The sequence below is a fragment of the Chrysemys picta genome, chromosome 4 (assembly GCF_011386835.1).
Source record: "Chrysemys picta bellii isolate R12L10 chromosome 4, ASM1138683v2, whole genome shotgun sequence".
NCBI lineage: Eukaryota > Metazoa > Chordata > Testudines > Emydidae > Chrysemys > Chrysemys picta.
In genome coordinates this window covers 113,917,500-113,942,647 of record NC_088794.1, presented here as the reverse complement: position 1 = coordinate 113,942,647, position 25,148 = coordinate 113,917,500, and the positions used below count along the sequence as shown (strand labels likewise).

The window sequence follows — 25,148 nt, the reverse complement described above, 5'->3', positions numbered from 1 at the left end:
CCAAGGTAACTCCAGCTTGTAATGTCAGCTGTCAAAGTGAGGTTAAGCTGGCCCTGACCAATCTCCCATCTGAAGCCAGCAGCTGTTTGTGAGCCTGCCCATCACTAGCCTCACATATGCTAATGGACTCCCCCCGTCCCTGGAGAATTTTTATCCACATCACAAAACCACCACATGGAGTTTGGCCTGATGTAGAGACCTTCTTAAACAGAAGTCCAGGGCTGGAATAGCAAAGGGCAGCAGGTCAAGACTCAGGTGCACCTGCAGAGCTGTATGCCTACACCTCCAAGAACCATCCAACTGGCAAGTGCATGGACACATGATGTCACAGTGGGACAGACCAACATACAAGCATAATCATCACCCTCTGCCCCAGACCATCACTCCCCATTCAGCCCACTCACTCAGCTCCTTACATGCCAGGCACAGTTCTGCTCCTCTCTCCATTTCACCAATGGTAAGTGTTCTCCCCACACAGCTCCCTCCACATCTCCCCACCTCTAGCTCCTCCCTTTCCCTGGTCTTTCTCTCCACATCTTTCAATTTCCCCCTTGCGCCACTCTGGCCTATGCTCAGGCATTGCAACCTTCTTCACCACCAAAATCTCCCTGGAACTTACATGACATTGGAACCTACCATCTCCTTGCCTTCCCCACACAGATTAACTAGCCAAGAAGGCAACTAGGATACTTTATCATTAACGATTGCTGCACAGAACTCACTTGGTCTGCACTGTGGTCCCAGGTCTGCTCTACACCACTTGTAGGCATTTTATTCAGTATTCCTTTTATTCAGAGGCTGCTAATGAGAAGAGATCACTACTGTATTGTTGTGAAGTCCTGGCTCTAGGTTGCTACCACATGACTGACAGACACCCAGCTCTACAGAGACAGAAAGATTCCGTGACCATGGCACTTCCTTCTTTTCATCTTTTAATGTTCTCCCCTCCTGTTCTAATGAAGAGGAGCTGCCCACACACACCAGAAGGGTAAGAAGCCCTTGAAAAGGCTTGACACTTTATACAGAAGTCTCATACTTAGCATCACTTCCTAGGGGGAAGCTTCCCGGAAGGGGGGAAAATGTGTGTCACTTTGACAGCACTAATTTAATCACTGTCTCCTGGCAGCTTCTCCCTCTGCAGGTCAGTGTGGGGTTGTCTGTGCAGTACAGTCAGCCCTTCATTTCCATCAGCTCTCTTGTTCACACACACTACCTGCTCCAAAATCACATACCACCTTTTCCCACATTCAAAACCACATACATTGTCCCCTTCCTCCAGCAGCGGCCCTGTTCCAGAAGCTGCGCTCCTCTTAGGGAGCAGAGCTACCAGAGTGAGGCATTACTGAAGTGGGGGAGCATGTGTGGGGGGCCATGGCCAGGAGGATAGGGACGGCAGTCTCAGTCAATGAGCTGAAGCTGCATCACTGGCTGAGGAGCTGCAGAGCAGGAGGGAATTCCAAGGGATGAAGTGGGACTGAGGGGACATTTCTGGGAAGACATTGCAGGATGGGGCATGGCAGGGAAGGCACAAAGAGGGGACTCTCAGCTGAAGGTCTAAAGAAGTTCACGGTTGAGGGAGGTGCCATCTCTGAAAGGAGAGGCAGGGGCATTCAGTACCCAAAAGCTGCCCAATCCAGGAGATGACCACTTGATTGCTGCATCCGTCAGACAGATGCTGCATTGTTTAGAAAGCGCCAAGTGAACAAGCGAAATACCAGGCAGGATAAAAATAGAGCCCATGCCTGTCCCGCAGGGGAGGGGTACACAGGGGTAGGGGCCCCTTTCATTGTGAATTTATTTATAATAACCCTTTCCTCCCTTGAGTAGTCCCAGCACAGAGTAGCCGGCATTTACAAGACAGTGCTCTGCAGATAGCTCTTTTCTAATTCCACTGACAGCCTCACATCTCTCATCTCATCTGGCATCACTGCTGCGCTGAGCTCAGCCACTTCTGCCCATTTTCCCTGTTGACATGGACAGAAAATTGAGCAATTACCCTTAAACTCCTCTCTCTCAGATCACCCAGATTGCTACACACACAGTATTAAGCCCCCAATCGCCCCTGGCCAAAAGTGGCTCAAGTAGGCCTGTCCTTTAGGAATTAAACACTTTTTTGTTGCTCGTGAAGGTTTATTATTCCTAAGGTTGTCAATGTATTAAATCCTGTTAAAACAGGTTTCCCATTGTGCAGAGAGGCAGAGCTCTCCTATCAGAGCCCCACAAGCCAGGGCTCAGGCAGACACTCTGCAACCCAGCAACGGAGCAGTACCTGTTTACTGAGACCACGCTTTATGTACAAATATGTGTATATGCCAGTGTGGGCTGTATATCAGAGCATTGCACAAGAGCTCAGATAATTCAGTGGTGGGTGCTTTAGAAGAGTGTTTCTCAACCTTTTGAATACCAGGGACTGGCTTGTTGCCTTCCTAAACTATGTCAGAGAGATCCCAGGGACCCGTCTTTGAGAAACACTGCTTTAGAAAACCCCAACATTGGTACACAGAGACACTAGTTACAGCTGGGGAGTTACTGCCACTATTCTCAGGTGACTAACTTTTTTGAAAAGTTCCCCAAATTTGGAGTTAGAGTGGGAAAATGATGCTTTTTGTCAGATACATTTCTTGGCTCTCCAATAACTCAAAAAAAGGCTCCTTTTTATCATGTCTCACTTGTCCTAGACCAGTTGTCTGTGAGGAAGAGAGACCTGGAAAATGGCTGGAGAAATACAGTTTAGAGAAAATGAATTGTTAGCACAGTTCTGTATATACCCCAAAACAGTGTCAGAGCTGCAATGTCTGACCTGTCCCCATCTTCCACAAGCTCTCTCTCCTGGTAATGTTTCACTCTTCTACTGCACTGTCTGTTTTCTTTATGTAACTGTAAGGAATCACTGAAGTCGGATATGTCCATTCAATCCATTTCCTTCCACTACTGTCTCTGGCCTCCTTCCACTCAGTCCTTTTACACATGGTATGCCCACCCAGAACTAATCTGTGAAGCTACTATTTTCTATTTCAAACCTCTCCTCAAGAATCAAACTCAGCCATGACACCTATAAGAAATCTCTCAACATTACATAGTTAGGTGGAATGGCAGTTGGGGAAGTCCATATTTATTTCATCAACATAATTACAAAACCTATTGAATATACAAAATGTTTCTATTTGATTGTATCACCTTCTCCCCACCACCACTCCCCCAGGCCATATTGGAGATTCTTTGTGGCAGAGATTGTGTGTTTATGGCATCCAGTGCAATGGGGCCCTGATCCTGCCTGGGGTCTCTGGGCACAGCTGCAGTATGAATAAGAAGTAAAATATGCCTAGACACCAAAATTGTTGTTGAACACAGAATGTTCTTTTTCTAAGTTTGCAGTTTTTTATTTTAATGAAAAGGTGGCACAGGAGATAAATAATGTTAATGTAACCTTATGGCTGAGATTTCTAATACATTAAAGACAAAAGATTCAAATATATGGTTCGACAGCAACAATTATTAGGCAACCCTAACTATTCACATTAAGGTATAACAAGTCAACACCATATGCAGCATAAAAAGACCACAGCACATTCCTTGGGGAACCATAAGCCAATGTTTTGACTTTTGGGTGTTTAAAGACCCAGCCATAATGCTGTATTGAATGACACAAGCCAAAGTACAGGTTTGTATTAGGTATCCCAATATGTCTGGGACAGTAACTCAATTCAGTGCATGGCTATATTAGATACCTGTGCTGCTCCATACTTTCACACTGTGTATTATTTATTTTTCCCCGACTGTTTATTCAACATAGTCATTTTACTTGGGGTGGGATTTTGCTTTTAATCATTCACTTTCCTTCCCTGGAATTGCTGAGAGACTCTGATCCCTGAGCCCTCTCACATATCGTTTCCATGCTTTATCTCCTTCCGTAAGGAGGACTGTAGGAAAGTGATGGAGAAATATTGGGGCATTGATAATTCAGAGGTTTTCAGTGCAGAGTTTAAAATAGTCCCACCCACTCCATCTTGTATTGTTCTACCAGATACCTGTATGGGTTGGAATCTTAGCCAGAATATCATGATCTTTTTTTTCTTTCTCACCCACACACAGTCTTGGATGCTGGCTTCCAAAGGACAAAAATGACTGTCAGTTGCAGTTTGGCTTTGGATATATTATACTGTGATTTGACATATCTCCAGAGCCCAGTCTATCTCAGTTCTTATACTGTATCTACCACACATGGTATCTGAGTACCAGATGCCACATGGTGCAAATATTTGGCAAGGGAGGTTTCTGCTGTCTGCGAAGAAACTTCAAATACTCAGAGGCAAGCGAATAAAATGAGGGATCTCAGGTATTTGAACACATGGGGAACTAATACTTTCAGCCTCAGTGATACTCAAACTCAGAAAGCTCAGGAAGTCTCCTAGGGGGAAAGCTAAGACTATGCTGGAGGTAGCTACTAGGGCTTAAAAGGTGCCAGGATTGGTAGCCACATATCCAATGCATCATCTCCCTGAAAGATCTGAATAAGCCTTATATTTTTACCTTGTCCAATGTAACTGTGGATATTCTCATTACCCATCTAAAAGTCTGATTGTGATGGGGCATCTGCCCCACACTGGCAGAGAAGGGGTTAATAGAGCCCCAGGGAGGCTTTGTGGGAAGCAGCCAATAGGAGAGAGCCTGCAAGGAACAGACAATCAGGGCCCCACAGGCCCATATTAAAAGAGCACAGGGAGGGCAGAGCAGGGTCAGTTACTGCTGGGAGCCCAGGGAGTAAGGACTGTGTCCCCAGAGGGCTATGAGAATTGCAAACACCTTGGACAGAGCAGAGCATGGCTCCTGGAACTGAGTAGCTGAGAGCCCTGAGGTGAGGGCAAAGAAGGTGCTGGGGCCATGGGGAAGTGTCCCAGGGAAATACAGCAACATTGACAGAGGAGCAGTAGAAGGCTGCTATTTACAGGGTCCCTGGGTTGGGACCTGGAGTAGTTGGAGGGCCCAGATTCCCCCCCTTGCCACTGGGGAAGGGGCAGGACTGTTGGATGGTACGCCCCCCAGAAAAGGGAAAAACAGACGATGACCTAGCCAGAGAGCTGAGTTGAGAAGACGACGCTGTAGTTCTGGGAGTTGAGAGGGGAACTGTAGCCGGGAGCAGAGACAGAGTGCTGGTGTACAGATCGCAGACATGAGCATCTGCCTCGAGCTAATTCCTAGCACAACCAGGAGGACGTGCCAGTCTGGCAATGAGGGCTGTGCTCCATGACACTGATCCCTTAGTGAATCCTGACTCCATAAACTCAGACTCTGTGATATTTTGTGGCCCTCAGTTTTACAGGTTAATTAAACAGTGTAAAAAAGTTCAGCCACTGGAAGTTTGATTAGGGTTACCATCCGTCCGTATTTCCCCGGACATGTCCGGATTTTGCGTCTCTAAATAGCCGTCCGGGAGGAATTGGTAACATGGTTAAAATGTCCGGGGAGGTTTTCTCCCTCCCTCCCTTCCATGCAGAGTGTGGCTGCTGATTGGGCGGCTAGGCCGATTGACCCACTCCCATTGGCCTCCAGCAGCCAGAGCCCTCCCCTGCTCCCCCCTCCCTCTGTCTGTAGTCCTGTGTAACACACAAACCGACCCACGTGGAGCCAGAATGGTAAGGGGAGTGGGGGTGGGCAGTTAGGGAGCGGGGGAGTGTTGGATGGGTCCCCAGCCTCCACCTGCCACCCCCCCTCCGCACGTCCCCCCCCTCCGTGGGTCCCCCCGTCCCTGTCTGCCTCTCCCTTGTCTGGGTGTACTGCCAGAGCCAGCAGCAACTGCTATCTGCTGCCCCCGGGTCCTAGCGTCCCCCATCCACTAATGGGAAGACAGGCTGCCCTTACCCTGCCCTTCCACCCTAGCCCTGAGCCTCTCCAACACCCCAAACCCCCCAGTCCCAGCCCTCATTCCCACACACCCTAATCCTCTGCTCCATCCCTGAGCCCCCTCCTGCATCATGAACCCCTCATCCCCAGACCCACAGCCCTCACCCCTGCATCCCCTCCTATCCCCAAACTCCCTCCCAATCCCCCTCCCCCTTCCCACACACCCCCTCCTGCCCTCAAACTTCCTCCCAAAGCCAGCACCCCCTCCCTTTGCACCGCCTCTCACCCCCAAAATCCATCCCAGAGCCTGCACCCCTCACCCCCTCCTGCACACCCACCCCCTGCCCCAGCCCGGAGCCTGCACCCAGCACCCAAACTCTATCCCAGAACCTGCACCCCTCCTGCACCCTAATCCCCAGCCCAGGACCTGCACCCCAGACCTCCTCCCCCCACCCAACCCCCCTCCCAGAGCCTTAGGCAGGTGGGGTGGGGGGTTCTGAGCACCACCAAAATTTCTACAACCCTGCCACCCATGCGAGTGGATAAGGGTCAGGGCAGTCAGGGGACACGTAGGGTCCTGGGGGGGGGCAGTTAGGGTAGGGGGTTCTCAGCAGGGGGCAGTCAGGGGACAAGAAGCAGGGGGGGTTGGGGTTCTGAGGGGAGCAGTCAGGGGGTGGGAAGTGGGAGGGAGTGGATGGGGCAGGGCTAGGGCGGGGCTTTCCCCCCCCCCAGTGTCCTCTTTTTTGTTTGTGGAAATATGGTAACCCTAAACAGTTTGATGTAGCTCCTAGGAACCATGGGTGAGTGTCCGTGCCTGCCAGGCCTCTTGGTATATGGGGTTAATGTCCGTCTAGGACTCGGTCTTGTGGATTTTTGCAGCTATTTCTCTTGGCTGATAACACAATTGCCCAGTGCTGGAGGAGCAGGCTACACTAACTATAAGGTCCAGCAGAGCTAGAGCCTGCCCAAAACTCTGGGGTACCTCACAGCAGCCAGTACACTGCTGGAAAGGGGTAATTCACTGGTGCATGTCCTGAGCCCACATACACACACAATCCCAGATTAGGGGATTCCATGAAGAATTCCATGAAGTCTTCATTCATATGGTCATAGAGAGAGGTAAAAGACTTGACAGCTGAGGAGAGCAGGGTATGGGGCACACAGGAGGGTGTCAGAAGTGCTAGTCCTGAATGGGCACAAGAGGGAGTGTGTTAACCCAGGAAGGATTTGGCAGTGGAGCTTATCACCATTTGACATGGGGGACCGACTTGTGACTCTTTTCACTTCCCCTGACCATCTACTGGCCTTCCAGCCTCAAACATGTTCTAGAATCTCTCCATCTTACCAAAAGTATTTTATCATTTATCATTTCTACATTATTCAAGACCAAGGCTAAGTCCATGGGTAACCTCCCTGGTCCTCTTTCCCTAGAGTACTGTCCCTACTGATCTCCATCACACCTTCTCCAGCTCTGGAGTCAATGAGATCTTTACCCCAGCATCTCTCACAAAGGTGACACACTCTCCTGTTGCTTCTTTCAGGACAATTCTGCCCATGCTTCTGGAGAACCCTAGAGAGCACAGGCCTTTTTTTTTTCCTAGCAGTTAAGAAGATGAAGTCTTACCTCCTCCATCGTCTGATCCCTCCAGGCTCTGCTGCCTGAGGCGATGACTACGACAAAGCACAATACGAAAATAATTTCAAAGACAGAAGCGTTTATTCTCATGTCCCCTCTCTCCGCCTGGGGGCTGCAGTCCCCACCAGAATCTAAGGCAGGAGTTCCCCAGTTTTCCTGTGTTGCAGAACACTTGGGAAGAGCAAGCACATTTTCTCAGTTCATCTCCTCTCCCACAAGGCTTCATTCTGCAGCCACCTGGAAGGACTCTTCAGAACACAGAGCATAACCCCTGGATTCTATGGACAGCAGGACCTGAGGATTCAGGGGCCAGGGCAGCTGAGAAAAGAAATACTTTTCACCAAAATTCTTGTCTTTTTCTGTCCTCATGGAGTGACAGAGCAACTACATGCACTGGCTCTAGGGAAACAAGAAGTCAGATTACCAGCCCCCTCCCTCAGGACAATGGGCATATCACGTGCCTTCAGGAAGGCTTCACATCCCTGAAGCTGAGCATGGCAAGATCCAAAATCCAGTGCCCACATTCACATGCCCTACTACACAACACTCCCACTGGGAATTAGGGGCCCATAACAGAAGAGAATCAAATCTTTCATTAGCAACAAGGAGAACTTACTCTTCTACTTCTTCTGCAGTTTTCCGTCCTGATCTGTAAGACAAGAGGCCCACGCTGAGAAAGGGCTATAGGGTGAGACAGACACACATCTTTCAATCATTGTTCTTATTCTGCAAAGCAGCCTCCACGCATCCCTGGCGACATAAGTGACTTCATGCACAATACAACAGGCCTCACCTTTGAAAAGTGCACGCAGGTGGGTGCTGGCCCACTGCACACAGAGTTAAATTAGAGTTAATTTGGTCCAGAGAGGCAGCTTGGCAAAACACCAGCAAGAGCACTCACTGTTCTTTGAGTTTCTCCTCAATTCTTTTGTCCCCATTGCCCATGAGCTGCAGGCAAAGCTTCCCCTACTCAAGGGCAAACGCCAGTACATAAGGGACTGGAGCAAAATAAGTTATGTTAGTTCCAGGGCTACATCCCTGAGAGACCAATAGGTTCCTCCTGTCCTCCGCCATAGACAAATATTGTCTAGTTGCCTTTCTAGGCCAGGGGCCTCACCCAGGCCTTGGCAAGTTCAGGTCAGAAATGCTGTCGCTGCAGCAAATCAGGGCCGATCCGGCTGAGTTAACAGGAGTTCATAATAATAACGTGGGGGGGAGGCGCAGGCAAATGGCAGCTCTCTCGCTCTCCACCCCAGCAAGCCCAGAAGTAATTCAGTTCCGATTAGGGATGCTTGTTCAATATTCAAAATGTAAAACATGGAGGTTGCTGAACCAGCACTTTGAGAAGTTAATTAAATGCCAGGTTTCTTTTTAGCAGATACTCCATCACTCGCTGATTGCTTTGGCCATTTTGCAGAATGAAGTTTTAACTCTGTGCGCTGGGAATAAATATTCTCCCCTCTTCCTGGGCTCAGGGCACTGTGACAAGGGATACGTGGAGCTTTCTTCTCCCATGCACCCCCTCCCAAGAAGCACCACAAAGCAGCGGTCACTTCCATTCCCTCGCACTTTCCCCATCAAAGTAAGTCAGTGAGATGGGAAAGGCTTCTCCCTTCAACCACCTAGCTCTCCATTCTAACAGGTCCTGAGCCGCCTCTATCCCTGAGTGCCTAATCTGCCCCTGTGAGGGTGGGGAGCAGGGGACACAGGATTCCCATCTCTGAGAAGAGGAAGCTGAGAGAAGGTTATTGTCTGAGAGAGATGGAGAGGAAGGGTGGCTGCCCCCACCATTGCTGGAGCTTTCACTCGGAGAGACATTAGAGAGAACTGCAGCTGAATTGGAGACTTTGGGCCCAAAGCAACTGGGTGCAATTCCATTGATGTGACCAGAGTTGCAGCAACTTAAGTAAGACTTGAACTTGGTCTTTACCAAGGGCAGCCAGTCAATGCAACGGGATTATAGCATTTAGAGGACAGCCCTCTTGGTGGAGAGGTGACTGCCTACAGGGAGAGGGATGGAGATGGACAATGCACCAATACATACAACCTTCCCCCTGCTAACACAAAAAGAGCGAGGAATCAGCCCAGAGGGCCCATCAGCAGCTCAGACTAGAGGATTTGAATTCAGAGGGAAGAATCTGAGAAAGTAGAGGTGAATTATGTCCCATTTTATCCATCTCCTCTGGCTAGGCTCCCTCCAGCCTATCTTCCAGGGCTTTGCCCACGCGAGGATTAAACATCCCAAGCAAGGGGCCTTTCTATCTCTTGCCTGTGGGAGACAATACCACAGCCTCAGACAGCAGGAAAATGTTGTGGATATTCATTCTAAACTTTCCTTAGCTTCATCCCATTACTCCTGGTTACAGCCTTTTCATGGCCTTGGGATTTACTCTTCAGATCCTTGTACAGAGCTATTCCGTCCCCTCAGCCACTCAACACAGACCTAGCTCATTTAACCTCTTATCACGTCACTGAATCACCACAAACCCTTGCACCTGCCAGGAGAAGCAGACAAACAACAGTTTGTAGAGAGGGACTTGTAGGGCTAAATACATAAAGCACCAGATGCCAATTAAAAAAACAAAAAACAACAAAAAAAAAAAAAAACCACACCCAGGATAACAGGGTGGGTTCCAAACACCCAAACAAGGGTTTAGGGCTGCAAGAAAATTAAGTGGGTGAAAATGCACAAGACTCGACCACCTCCTCGCATAGAAGAGTGGAGGAGGGGCTTGGAATGGAGCTAAGGGCATTTTTTGAAATTATATAAAACATGCCCATCACAACGGTCTCTTGCTACATTGACAGAAGAAAGAGATCAGGCACCATTATTATTTATTCTTTGTACTGTGATAGCACCTGGTGACTGCATTCAGAAATTATGGCCCCATTGGGCTAGGCACTATACAAACAGGCAACACAAAATCAGCCTCTGCCCCAAAGCATTGACCGTCTATGGGACAGGGGATGTTTGTACAGTGCCCACACAATGGGCCCTCTGGGTGCTAATGTGATGCTTTTATTATTATTTATGTGTAAAAACAAAACTGGACCTATCCAAATACATAACCCACATTTGCCACCTCAGGAAAAGCCGGAGAGAAAAGACAAACCTTCCACTGTGGCCTACAGAGGTTAAAAAAAATAAAAATCACAGGCTCTGCTGGAGCAGTAGGGGAAGCATGTTGCCAATTCAAGGATCCTTGTCAGAGGATGACCCACCTCCAGACCTGTTGGCACCAGAGGCTTAGCAAACACAGGGAAACTATCCCTATTTGTCTTTTAGCTCTCCAGCTGCCATTGGAAGCCACACATGCAATTTGCATTTGATCTTTCTGTTTTAGGTGCTGTGGAGTGCCTCCTCCTGAAAACAGGTTCTGCCTCAATGCCAATTGCATCAGGCTGGGACAAGCATTTCATCCTTCTTAAAATGTAATGCTCTGGGTGCACAACATCCTCCTTATCAACCACAAGAACACAGCCTTCCATGGATGAGCTAAGGCAGAGAAATTACAAGCTTTGGGTTTAAGCATGCCAACCATGTTTGGGGAGGATTCCGATATCTTTAATCTTGCATTCCCAGCAGCTTCCTGCACTGAGAAATCTGCACTTACCAGCTCCCCTCACTCCAGCAACAAGCATGGCACAAGGAAGGCATTAAACACATACAGAATTGGTAACCATAGATTCACTCATTCAGATAAAGACACTCAGAACAATGCAAGTGAGGCAACATTTAGACAGAACTAGGTCTCATTCAGGAGTATTAAACCACCACAAATCACCAGCTCCCAACATTTCTATCTGTCCAGCTAGGTAAATTTAGACGTTGCTCAATGCTGTGGCACCTGGACACCCGCATCTTCATCCTCTCCCCCTCTAACTTTTCCTGATCAAACCAATTCCTTCCCAGGGACACCAGGGCATGGGCTGGCCTAGTCATCTGGCCAGCTCAGCTCAAACTCCTTCACATTAGGAGCTGCTACTACTTCCACATTCACTCACTATCCCTGGAATATTCTCTCCAGCTCTGAACAGCTATCAATCCCTAGCCTTAGTTTCAGGGGAGTTGATAGAAGAGAAAGTGGAGGCAGGGCTGCATTACAGTTCTGAGATCCCCTTATTACACACTCCTGCATCCCATCTACCTCCTGTCCCATCCACCTGTTGTGGAAGGGGAGACAAATCTGCTCCTATTCAGTAAATATCTCGTTATCCCAAGCCATTCTATATCACCTGCAAGAACCCCTCTGTCTCCAAGGGATTGGGCGAGCGGGTGACTCTCAACCCCCATGGAACTGTGTCTGAGTTGCTGTGGAACCTCTTACAAGTTATGTGCTGAAGGGTGAAAGGCAGTTCTAATGTAGACATCATCTCTGTTAAACTGTTTCTCTCTCATTTAATAGAATACCACGGAGATCTAAATGGAGATAAAGTAGCAGGGCTCAGAGAACAGCAAGGATGCTATCTTTATGCAGCATGACAATGTTCAGTGGTTAATTAGACACCGTTAACCTATTTTAGCCGGGGACATAACTGGGATGAATGGGGGGAAATGTCCTTGAAATCTTTTAATGTCCACAGCTCATGGAGGGCCCTCGTTACACTTCTGTGCCACAGGACAGCATGTCCCTGAGCTACAGCTGAGCACCAGAGGTCAGCCTGTGACCTCTCAGCACACAGGGACCATAGGAAGACATTGTAATCCTAGCATGAGGAGGCAGGAGGGTGGGGTAGCCAAGTAAGAATAAAGGAAGCGATTATGGTGACCTGTCAGGTATATTAAGGCATCGTTCAGGAAAGAACGGATCTGAATCTGATGGGAAAGGCTGCTGGGGATGATTGGGGGCAGGTGGCCAGGGTACGAATTTGATGGGCAAGTAAAATATGGTTTGCTGGAAGTTTCCACCAGCTTTACAGGAAAGAGTGGGCAGGCAGAGCTTGGGCCTGGGCGGATTTGTTTGCCATGGTCATTTTGCAAGGCTTGGGCCGTGTGCAGGGTCGCAGCCCCAGGTGCCTCAACATCCAATAGATCTGTCCTCCCATCACTTAAAGATGAAACCAGCACTAGCGGCTAGCAGCAGGGATGAGGAATGAAGAGACATCAATATTCTGATCTGGGGCCAAACTGCCCCTATGCTGTAACCTCTATGGGTCTCAGGCACAAAGCTGTGAAGGTGGGTAAGAGCAGAAGTTACACTGAAAGGCTGATGCTCAGAGGCACTTTTGTTGGAAAATCAATTCTGCCTTCTCCCCTCCTGCACTGAGAGCACGGACCCTTCCGCTCATCCCCACAGGACAGCGCTTCCTGGGCAGGGAAATCGCAGCACCAATGCAACAAGATATCTGGTGACCAACCCTCCCTCCACTGGGGACCCAGCAAACACCCTCCCCAGACTGCTCCCCACTCATGTCACAGCTATGTTGCACTCAGCTTCTATCTGCACATATTCTCTATAGCACTCCAAGGAGATCTGAACAAGTGAGCCAGCCTTGTCAAAATGCTGGCAGGCTCTATTCCAGGGGCAAGACTCAAGTTGCACTGGAAGGTGTGCCTATTCCCGTGTAAAGTTTGCCCCCTGCTGGCCACACCTGCAATAACATTCCCTGTCTGGCTCAAGGTGAAACTCTAGGCAGAGGGCTCATGGGACAAAGGAACAGGAGAAGTATGCTGGTGCTTATTGAAGGGCGGGTGGAGACAGAGAGTGACAGAGCATGTGCAAAAACAAAAGCAGTATAACCTGTCTGGAGAGGACACACGCCTCTCTCTTACCTTGAGGCTCCTGTTTGTGCTCTTGCTTACTTTCATTGTTTGCTTACAAAAAGGCTATGACATGGCTTAGTGTGATGACAGATCTAGAAGCCCCACATGCCAATTATGTGAGCAGCTGCATCCAAACCCAACCTTGGGCTGAGAACGTAGCTAAGGCAAGTACCTGGGTGAGGCAGATGTGCAACTTGCAGAGCTCCCAGCAGTGCCAACAGCTGTGTCATCTCAGGCTGCGCATCATGCAGTGAGCACATCTAGCTGCAATGGGAGGATGAAAGCAAGGAGAGGCCTAAGAGACAGGCATCCCACCATGAAAGGATGTTAGATAAGATGCTGATCTCCCTCACAGATCTGCAAGCAACACAGCTCTGATAGAAAGGCTCTGGTCCTCACCCCTGGCCAGCGCAGGATTGGTCCCTATGTCTATTCTCCAGGGTTCTGTCGAGCATAGTTTTAAAGGGGCTGCTACTCTTTTCCTTGGGGGACTTGCCCTAATAACCACACTTGATTTTTCTTTGCTCAGTTCCCTCCCTGGAGAACAGTAACATCACAACGGCACCATATCAGATACATCTCCATGAACATGTGCCACCTTTCTCTCAGAGGAGCTACTTTCAGAAATAATGCTGTTATTGGGGAGGACCAGACATCTTGCAGAAACAAACAGATCGGACTGCACCAAGTCTCTCCGCAGGTGGCGCTGCAATCCTCATAGCCTTGAGAGAGAGAGGGAGAGAGAGAAAGTGTCCCCAAATGCCATGCTTCCCAAATGGAAAAAAGAAAAAAAAAAGATTGGGAGAGCAGAAGGCTGCCAGATAGTTTATTTTTCCACCTGACTTTCACCACTGGAGAGGTACAAGGGTAGGTAGAGGTAGGGTGTGTGTGCGCGCAGGGCAGGAGCATTTGCAGACTTGCGGGGAGGGTTCAGTCTGCATATTAACGTATTTCCTGGCACATCTAAGCCACTTCTCTTTTATGAATCACCTCTAACCAAAACTGCTTCAAGCTGCCCTCTTGCCAAAAAAATATATATATATATATATATATATATATATATATATATATATATATATATAAGAAAAGAAAAGAAGAAAAGGGGAAGATGTGATGTTCAGAGATACATTTTATTTTAACAGAGTGGATTAATCACAGGGAGAAGAGAGAAGGGTTACATTTGAAGAATTCTAATCAAACTGGCCTGCATCCATACAAAAATGTTGAAAACATGTTTGTCCCAGCCAGATTGTCTGGCTCAAAAGACATGAACGCAGATCCTCAAAGGTACTTAAGCACCTCAACCCCAGATTTAGGCACCTAAATCCCATTTTAGGCACCCTTACGATCCACAAAAGCCCCATTCAGCTGCCACCTAACCTATAGGTGCCTGAACTCACTCGGCACCTACAGTTGTGCAGTAGAAGTTCCCTAGACACCTGTTTCTCTGCCTCTGGGCACATATGCTGCTGCCTCACTCTAGACCAGGGGTTGGCAACCTTCGGCACACGGCCCAACAGGGTAATCCACTGGCAGGCCGTGAGACATTTTGTTTAGGTTGACAGTCCGCAGGCACGGCCCCCCGCGGCTCCCAGTGACCACGGTTTGCCATTCCCGGCCAATGGGAGCTGCGGGAAGTGGCAGGCCGCAGGGAGGTTATATCAGGAACATCAAGTCTGGTCTTTGTGTCCTCTAGTTTTGCTGGAGAACTCCTTGGAGAAGCAGAGAACTAGAGAGAGAGCTTTCTTTGCCCCCAGTTGAAGAGACTAGGATGCTCGATCTTTCTCAGATATTCCCTTCTCAACTCCACCAGGTGATACCATAATCGCACTGGTTCTCCAGTCAAGCAGTGTCCATCAGGAAAAACAGGTTAGAGAAGACCTACCTGTCTAACATAAAGAAAAACACAAACAGAAAACACAACATTTAAAAAAAAAATAACCCCCACCCCATTTCACGCCAGCAATACCCATTGCAAAGAAGCAGGAAAGGGCAAAAGTCCAATTATCACCCCTTCACGGGCAAGCCCACTGTAACCAAGAACTATGCTGGATTAAAATGGGAAATATTTCTCTCACCACTTGTTACTGCCCTGCTGGGAGTCTCTTAGGGTGACTCTTCTGCCCATTGTTTTTTGCCTTTTACTGGGGCTGAACATAACCACCAGTTGCTAGAGGCAAGGAGAATACTATCCTGTCAATGACATAGAGGGACAAGAGGACGGGAACCAGTTAGCATTCCCGGAACATACAGCCTATTTAAAAAAAAAAAAAAAAAGCAGCCTTCACACATACCCTGGGCCTGCACACCACAGCTGTATCGCCATCTTGATGTCCTTGACACGTGCCGATGGCATGGAGGCGGCTGGCACCAGAACAGCCCAAGAGAAAGAACGAGAGGCCAATGGAGATTTATGTGAGGAGAGTGAGATGGACAAGGTAAAATTGTCAGGAGGAGTTGTTAGAAAGTAAAATATATTGTGACAATTCCACTCCTGCCGTTCATCAATAAACTGACAGATCATTTAGTGTCAATTAGGAGTGATAGATGGACAAGTCCCCATGATCCTGGGCCAAAATTAATGGCTGGGAGGGAGAGAGTGATTGAAAATGACGGCTGACATTGAGAGGAAAGTCCTGAAGGTCCCCAAGGGGCCATTACTTGCCTCATTCCCTTGCAGATCAATGCAGGGACAAACCCAAAAACAGACACTTCAAGACAAAACTTAATCAGACTTCCTTTCCTTCCTTCTCCTTCTAAGTTCTGCTCCCTCGCTCGGCCACCTTGCTCTCCTCTGCCTGCTCTCGCCACGCTGCTGAGAACAGCTACAGGTGGCGGTGAGACACGGTGACGGAACCTGCTACAGGCTTCCCCACAGCCAGGAGCCTTACTCAGCTCCTAACATGGCAGCACCACAGGGAAGCACATACTTAGATTTATTTCAACAACACTGTATTGGGAATAGAGGGTGGAAGAAATGAGACACCCTCCCGCCTTGCCATGCCCAAATGCAGAACCTCACAGACACTTTACTATTTCCACTTGCTAGACAGGGACAGCCAGAGGTTCTATAAACCAGTGGCTCTCAAGGGCCATTTCACACAGACAAGAGAGCATATTTTAAGTCCCATCTTCTTGTAACAGATGGCTTTAACTTTACTTATCTCCAGAGCCCTCAATACATTCAAGTCCTTAATCCCATAAATCACATTCTTCCAGCTCCAGGACCCAGTGCTGCCACTCCCCACCCTCCAGAGCCCAAAACAACTTCAGTACCCAGGTCATGCCACCACCACTGCAATGCTCTAGGGTGCATCCCACCTGCCCCTACTCTCTCAGATGTCCACCAATGCTTCCCTGCTATCACATGCACTCTCCAGGGCATTATATTGCCACTCCTGCCCCAGGACATTTCAACATATCCATGCTCCAGGGCATACCCTGCCCACACCTACTCTCCAGGACATGCCACCATTTCTCCAAAGGAAGCAGCTTCAGTTACTCCTAAGGCCGCCTGTTCCCAAAATGCCACCATCATGGACCCTCCGTGTCCACCAGAGCACAACAGATTCATGTGTGCACATGCTGTGGGTGACTTCAAGGTCCCTTCGCAAGCAGCTTTCATCAGGAAGTGGCTGTATTTGTTCAACACCACCACTAGATGCTGAGGAGAGGCTTGTGGGAACTAAACCACAAGGGTTGATGAGAATGAAGGGAAACAGACCCAGGTTTCATGGAAATGTCCTTACAGCAAAGCAAGGGCAGAAACAGACTAGCAGAGATAGAAATGGAAGAGACTCTAAAGAAAGTGTCTTAGGTGAGGACAGCAGTTATTTGATTGAAAGGGACCCTGGCAAGTACTTTTTTTTTTAATATATATAAATGCTTCCACTTATAAAATTCTTATGGATGCTCAAAAACAAATTCTCTTTGCCTGAAGCCTGGGCTTTTTCCATTGGGAAACACTTTTCCGCCTCTTTGCCTCATGAGCCAACACGGCAATAAACCATTTACTGTTTTTCAGGAGTGTCAGCAATGATGCCATCAAGGGCATAAGCACAGCTCTCATAGCAGAGCTTGGGTTCCCTCTGCTGGTTGAAGAGCAGATTCACAGCAAAATGATGATGTTATTACTATTGATTTGTATAGCAGAGTATTAGGCCCCAAGTATCTATCTAGGTACTTATATAGTCATCAGAGTGCTAGGGCTGGAATAAGTAGCACTGGGGCTGACACTAAGAAAAACTGTTTCTTCCCTTTCTCTCTTCAGATAAATTAAAAATATATAGAGGAAGTTCAACTTCAGGGACACCCCATTGGAAGAAAAATAGATGATGCCAAATAGTAGTGAGGAGTGTTGTAATGGTTACAGCAGAGTCCCAGCTCTGCCACTTAACCTCTTTGTCTCAGCTTCCACATCTATAAAAGTGAGGGTACTAATAAGAATAGCTATTTCATGGGGCTACTGAGAGTTCTAATTAACCTTTTCATGCCTGATTCTTTGTAACCTTATTTGTAAAATGTGCCACTTTGGTGGCCTCTAGAAATTAAGTGACAGATTTGTAGATGCTTTTGGAACCTTTGTGATGAACGACCCTATTCATGCAAAGTATTTTTTAAATGAAATAGAGTATGGAGAGAACCACAGGCTACCTACCCCCACCTTGCAACAGATTGAGGTAGTAATGATCTGGCAGACAGAGCCAAGAGTAAGGTGGGATATATGCTAATGACATAGGTTATCCAGGTGAGACAAGACCAGAGAGGGTTGTGAGGGGCTCCAGAAGGATCCAGCAAAACTAGGAACAATGGAAAACAAAATGGTAGATGAAATTCTGCCATGACAACTGCCAGGGGGCATACATTGGAAGGACAATTTCAAGTGACTTGCTCACACTGACAGGCTCTGGAAACTAGTAATGTAGCAGGAAAAAAGTCTAAGTGCCACTGCAGATAAATCAACAAGGCTACCAGTGCAACAGGCAACATAGTCAGAACTGGAATGAAGAGGTGAGGCTGCATCAGGGGACAGAATAACAACTACAAGGCCATTACATAAATAGATGCATAGACTAGCTGATCTGCAATACACCTGCACATGACAGAGAAAAATCTAACTACAGTCCCATCTCCAACCCTCCCTTCCTAAGTAAAAGTCATTGAGGGTTTGTCTACACGCTGGTTTTGCACTGATTTAACTCCACCAGTTTAGAAACCAATATATTTAAAGGATGCAGTCTCCTAGCATGGGCACAATTAAACTGGTATCAGTGCTTATACTGGCAGTAGCTGTATCAACGTAAGCACATCAATAACAGCATAACCGCAACCACACAGTGAGGGAGGAGGTGGGGGGAAGCGTGTTGTACTGATTTAACTAGATGGCCTTCCAAACCAAAATAGTCAGTCAAATTGGTACAAAAGCTGTGCATAGATAAGCCTTGGGAAAATAGAGACAACCCAGCTGCAGCAACATGTCTGACATCAGCCTATGACTCAGACACTTCACAAGCAAAATTTAGTATGAGATATGTTGTAGAAACAACTCTAGTAGCAGTGGCATCTTGGAAGGAAGGAATGGAGACAGATGGAGAAATCAGTGTTTGAAGAATCCACAGCTGGAGTCACAAAGAAAAGACAAATGAAAACAGGGGATTATCCAAACCCCTCCTTTCCCATCTTTGATTTAAAAAAAAAAAAATCAGAATAATGCCCCTAAAACTGACAGTTACCAGAAATGGTCAAAAAAATTCTTCTGTGGCCCTTAATGCTGATCAATAACGGCTTGCATCAAGTGGCCACTTCCACTGAGTCTTGGAGCGTTACTCAAGCCAGAAGGTGCCTGAGATGCCAAGCTAACCAGGTCTCCCACAGAGATGCACCATCCCCCTTGATCTTCTCTCCTGCTCCTTTGTCAGATTTGTGTCTAATTAGACTGGAAGCTTCCCTGGCCAAGAACCTACCATATAAAATCTCTGAAGTGTCCAGCATACTTCAGAATGCTAGAGAAATAATAATACAGGTGCCCTGCACCCCACTCCTCTGAGCTGGTGGGTTCAGGCTGTGTACTTCCCTTCTGCTCTCCTCCAAACTACAGAACCCAGAAGATCCACATCACTATGTTCTTCTAATAACAAGCAGTAACATCCCCAGAAACTTACTTTTTCCAGGTAGGCTCACTGTTGGCGAGAGGGCCACCTATTTCATTTGGTCCAGTTAGGCCTTGAGGGACCTTTGCCATATAGGACCTGCCAAGGGGATCCTTGAATGCTCCATCCTGTCCTTAGGGCCCCATGAACCCGGCATACTGCTGGAAGAGGCATATGTAGTCCTTGCACAAATTGGAGCGCCCCCAGAGTAAGGTGACCAAGCCAGCAGATACACTCAGGTGTGTGCTGAGAAATACAAGCAACTCCCCGACATCCTACCTGGGCCTAATACAAGTGGCCCCTTCCTACTCTTTAGGTCTATCAACAGGTGAGGCAGAGCCCAGTTAACTTTACAGCCTTTGGTGCATTGCCTGAAGTTTTCACCTCTCAACTCCACCTGCCCTTAGTCCAGATCCCCCATCTCTTGGCATGTCCTGATCTCCCCTTTCCTCTAGAGTCCCTACATCTTCCATCCTGGACTCTCCAGCTGTACTGAGTCCCATCTCCTTCCCTGATTTCTCTCTTCCCTGAATTCCATCCCTGACCACCCCCAGCAATGTGGGATCCCTCCATAAGGACTTCTTCCTAGACAGTACATTCCCGCAACCAAACACACACACAAACACTGATCAATTTCACTCTTCCTCCAAGTCTGGACACAAAATCCTGATTCCTTCTGTGGAGTGCCCTGGCTGCCAGTGGGACTCCACTATTCACCAATGGGATCCTCTTGTGGAAAGAGCTCAGCCAGGAAGAGTATTTTCCTGGACATGTTCCTAACTCCCCCTCCCCCCCACACACACACCCCTTCCCAATTACTGCAGCAGGCAAGGGATATGCTGTCACTGGTTTCCCACAGATCTGGAGGCCTGAGTGGAGTAGCACATAAGGAGAGTCAGTCAGCTGCCCCCAGCAGGATGGATACTCTGGGTTGGGTGGTCTGGAGGGCTGGCTCACAATAGCATTAGAGACTGAGGCAGCATACAAGGTTCAGGAAGATAACCCTAGTGGTTGTGACAGCAAGCCCTAAAAGATGATGTTCAATCAATCTATGCCTAAGCCCACCCTGAGAAAGAAAGAAGCTGGTACTCACTTGGAAGGTGCCATTACAGGATCATCTGCCCAGCCTCCTTGCCGGCGTGGGGGTTTAGGTGGGGGGCCCTTTAAGAATAAGAGAGACACACAAGAAAGATGATATGTTATACCCAGTTCCAACCAGACCACCTCACACTAGATTCACTCATATTGACCCCTGCAGAGTGTTACCTGGCAAGAAGTTTGAGTCCAACACTGAGGTCCTATTTTTAACAGTGTTTTACAAAACAAAGGAACAGAAATGTTGCCAGGCAGGTTTTAAAGTGTCTGAGACAACACAGGATGCATCACTGTATCCAGGGACCTAGCTGAGTCTCAAGTTCACATACACAAGGCTCAGATGCGGCCTAGCCAAAACATGCCGGGTATGGTGGCAGTCCAGCCTGTGGGTGCTGCCCTCTCCAGGAGAGTGCATCTGCAGTTTAGTGTTGTTAAACTGCACTCATTTTTGTTTCATATCATAAGTGCACAACAAATTAACACATTCCCTACCCCCGAGGAGCTCTCTGTTCAAGACAGGCAGACGGACAGGACAAGACACACTAAGGCACATTAGGAGACTGAATTAGACTTTTAGAAGATAATTATTCCTATTATCTTGCTCCTTTCTATGACGTGCTGTGTGGCCATGGCAATAGGCAGGTGGGGATGTAGCTCAGGGATTGGGATAAGAATTTCTGAGACCATAAGGGGAGCCAGTAGGCCGCTGTTCTGTGTGTCCAGCCCATGCCACCTGCAGCTTTGGGCTCAATTCCCCTCTCCCAGGGTACTGAAGTATAAAGTACCTGATATGGCAGAGGCCTTAGCAGTTTGCATGACGCAGTAGTGTGTGTGATGGGGCAGGGCAGAGCAAACAATTTCAGATTTTCATAGCCCCAGAGGACGCTGTCCAGAAAAAGCAGGTGGTCTAGAGAGATTCATAAGACTACAGCACCAAATGTGGAGAGCAGCATAGTAACCCCAAGGGAGCTTCAACCCTTAGGCAGGGGTAGCAGAATGGGGACATTCTCCTGAACTTTAGTTAAGAAAGGGGGAAGGGATGAGTGAATACTGAAGATTTCCTGGTCTCAGAGTGAGGGGCGCGGGAGGAGGATAACTCTGCGACAAGGCCAGCCAAGGGTCTCCAGCTTCTCAATGAGGAAAGGCTGGTGGTAACCCTGAGGCAGAGGGTCTCCTCTGTTTGTTTCTAGAAGCAGAAGTATTGTTTGAGAGTGTGGGAAATGGACATAGCCTGCCAGGGGCAACTGCTGCCTGCTGTAAGGAGGGGGCATGACCCTGCATAGCTCCTGGGGAGGAGCAAAAATAGGCACTCTCCAAAAATAAACAGGGAACAGAAATGAGCTGGGAGCTGCAGTTCCAAAATACTGGCTTTCTTCAGCAAAGGGAGCGCGGGAGGTCAGAGGGACAGGCAGGGAACATGAAGTGCAGGAAATGGCCTCCTTATATGGGTTCATCCGCAGGGGACAGAGCTCAGTCGACTGGAATGACCATGTCACAGAATGCAAAGCCTTCAGGGCCCCAAGTGAATGGAGTTTTCTGATCTTTACACGATTCCCCCAGATTCTTAAGATGCCAAACTACAGAAGAGGCTGCAGTGCCAAAAAAGGAGCATTTTGAATTCAGATGATTTGTGTGCTCCCGAGCCCAGAAAAAAGGGGGAAAAACCACACCACATATGGGCGCGCGCACATACAAAAAAAACCCTACACATACCCCACCCCTACATCTCCTCACACAACTGTCCTTCCCCATACATGCAACCTTGACCCTCCTGCTCAGATCCCTCCACAGCTCTACACAATCCCACAGACAGCCTACAGCCCATGTCCCCCAGACATACAGCCTCTGCACAGGCACATTCAAAAACACCTCGTGTCTGATGAGTTACATGAATGCTGCCAAAGAGTCAAGGGGACAGAACCAAGGGGAGGACCCAATACCTCCAGCCTCTGCCCCAAATCGTGTTTCCCAGAGTACTTGGGTTTTAATCCCAAACTATTAAGGTCAACATTCAGGTTCAAGGTTGCTTCAGCTCAGGCACCCAACCTTAGAGGGTACTTCTGAAAACATGCCCTCGTCTATGACCAAGACATGACTTCACTGTGTAATTGGGATTTAACCCCACTGCTTCACCCACCTTACAACCTCTCCCCACTGAACACACAGACCATGTGACTCTTAATGTCCAGAACACTAACCCTCCACTATTCCCATAGCTCCTTTATTTCTGTTGCAATAAACCCAGTAATCCTTTCAGGACTACCTACAAGGAATATTCAGCCACAGTGATGGCCAAGCCAAGAATCAGTTGAGGATCATTGGCTGTATCTTTGTCTATTTGCCTGTAAAGTACCATAACTAGGTTAGTGTACCATATACATTTTTTAAAATAATAATATACATTTATTCATAGGTTTTAAGACCAGAAGGGACCACTGTGATTATCTAGTCTGACCTCCAGTAGAACTCAGGCCATAGGACTTAAATGCCTAATTGAAATATTCATATTTTTTAGGAAAAAAAAATCTAATCTTGATTAAAAATTTTCCAGTAAGGGTGAATCCACCACATCTCTTGTTGCAATCATTAATTAATTATATAGCATCATTTATCTAAAAATTACAAAGTGTCCTACAAATTAAAATGTAAGCATCATGTCACACATCACCAAAATACAGCCACTTCTGAGATGGATGTGGCTGCCCCAAGCAGCCCTAAATAAGAATTCAAGACAAAACTAAAAAGAATGTGATGTCCAGTTGAAACTTCACATGGAATTTAGGGATACAGTTCTGGTGTATTGGCCAAATTTCAGCCTAGATACCCCAATTTTTATGAAGTGGGATGTAGGATTTTTAATGACCAAAAGTGGTCAAGATCTCTGTGCCCCTAACTTCGTAGTTAGGTGCCTAAATAAATGAATGGACTTTCAAAATGATGAGCTCCCAGCAGTTCTCAATTGGTGTCACCCTGGTTTATTGATGGACAACTTTCTAGTGTAGCTTTTCCCATTTCTTGGCATGCTTATAAAATACTTTTTTCTCTTTAGCCTCTTTGGCTGCATTAATTAGGGGCTGGTTTACACTACAAAGGTTAGGTCAGTTTAAATACATCGTCCGGGTCTACAAAAAATTTCACAGCCTTTGCAACATAATTAAGCTGACCTAAGTCCTGGTGTAGACACTGTTAGGTCAACAGGAGAATTTTTCCATTAACCCAGCTACTGCCTCCTGGACAGGGGGACTTACTACAGTGATAGAAGAAATATATGTTCACACCTCAACTGCTAGCAGAGGACCTCACCCTCCCTGATTGAACTAACCTTGTTATCTCCAGACTGATTCTTGCCTGCATATTTATACCTGCCTCTGGAAATTTCCATTACATGCGTCTGACGAAGTGGGTATTCACCCACGAAAGCTTATGCTCCAATACATCTGTTAGTCTTAAAGGTGCCACAGGACTCTCTGTCGCTGTCTACCTATAGTGGCACAGCTGCAGCTGTGCTGCCATAGCATTTCTAGTACAGACATAACCTACTTCGGTTTTCTTGATGCCCTTAGCTCTTTCCAAGTTTTAACTAAATTATATATTCTTGTTCTGATACCCATTTCCAGAAGCTCTCTTACCTTCAGTCCCTGGAAAATGTCCTTTGCACAATGGTCATGGCTTGGTCCTTTAATTTTTTTTTCCTACAGGGATTCAGTCTACTGTCTCTTTGTGATGGTGCCTTTTAAGGATTCCCCAGACCTTCCTCACCAGTAGAGTTTAAATACAATCTATTGCATGTTGCTCACTGCCCCCCCATAATTACCTGAATCCTATTAGTCATACCTTGCTAGGAGCTGTGAACCCCTATTCCTCACTACTATTCTCAGTTACTTCCTCTTCCTTGTCAGATAGCAGTAATTCTATGAAAAAAGAAGAACAGGAGGACTTGTGGCACCTTAGAGACTAACAAATTTATTAGAGCATAAGCTTTCGTGGACTACAGCCCACTTCTTCGGATGCATATAGAATGGAACATATATTGAGGAGATATATATACACACAGACAGAGAGCATAAACAGGTGGGAGTTAATAAATTTGTTAGTCTCTAAGGTGCCACAAGTCCTCCTGTTCTTCTTTTTGCGGATACAGACTAACACGGCTGCTACTCTGAAGTAATTCTATGGTGGCTTCTCCTCTGCTCCCTACGTAACTGGGGGAGGGGGCGGGGTGTGTGTGTCCAGACTCCTATTATCTTGTGCCTCTACAGCTGCAGAGGTAAAGGAGCTTTGTGGGTGCTGGAAGCACCTCAACTGCCTCTCTTTGGAACTTGAGGAACAAGCAATCCTTTCAGAGAGATGATTAGTGTTACAGAGGCAGGTTATGGATGCACTGGATCCTTCCCATAAACAGATTCTCAGAAGGGATTGGAGATGTGGATTCATTCTCCTTCATCATCACGACACCCCTTGGGAGCCATCAGCACTCTGTGCAGGAAATATGAACTCAAACAACACCAACAGTGTGTGTCAGAGGGCACATGGGCCTCAATCCCAACCTGAGAGGCCATGACGACAGGTCAGCAGTGGTCCATCCCATGTATTTCATACCTCCTACCCAACATCTGATAGAAGCACAAGACCCAGCTCCCTGCCCCAGGCAGTAGCTTTGGGG

General features: G+C 47.5%; 1 protein-coding gene across 1 annotated transcript in view; it reads right to left on the bottom strand.

Moving 5' to 3' along the window:
- IFT43 (intraflagellar transport 43) overlaps window positions 1-25,148 on the bottom strand; it is a 52,678-nt gene that overhangs the window by 15,328 nt on the left and 12,202 nt on the right. Inside the window, exons 3-5 of the mRNA XM_005301625.5 lie at window positions 20,484-20,551; window positions 8,094-8,126; window positions 7,466-7,512 (exon numbers count right to left, since the gene is read on the bottom strand). Coding sequence (XP_005301682.2) covers window positions 7,466-7,512; window positions 8,094-8,126; window positions 20,484-20,551 — 148 coding nt within the window. The remainder of the gene's footprint in view (window positions 1-7,465; window positions 7,513-8,093; window positions 8,127-20,483; window positions 20,552-25,148) is intronic.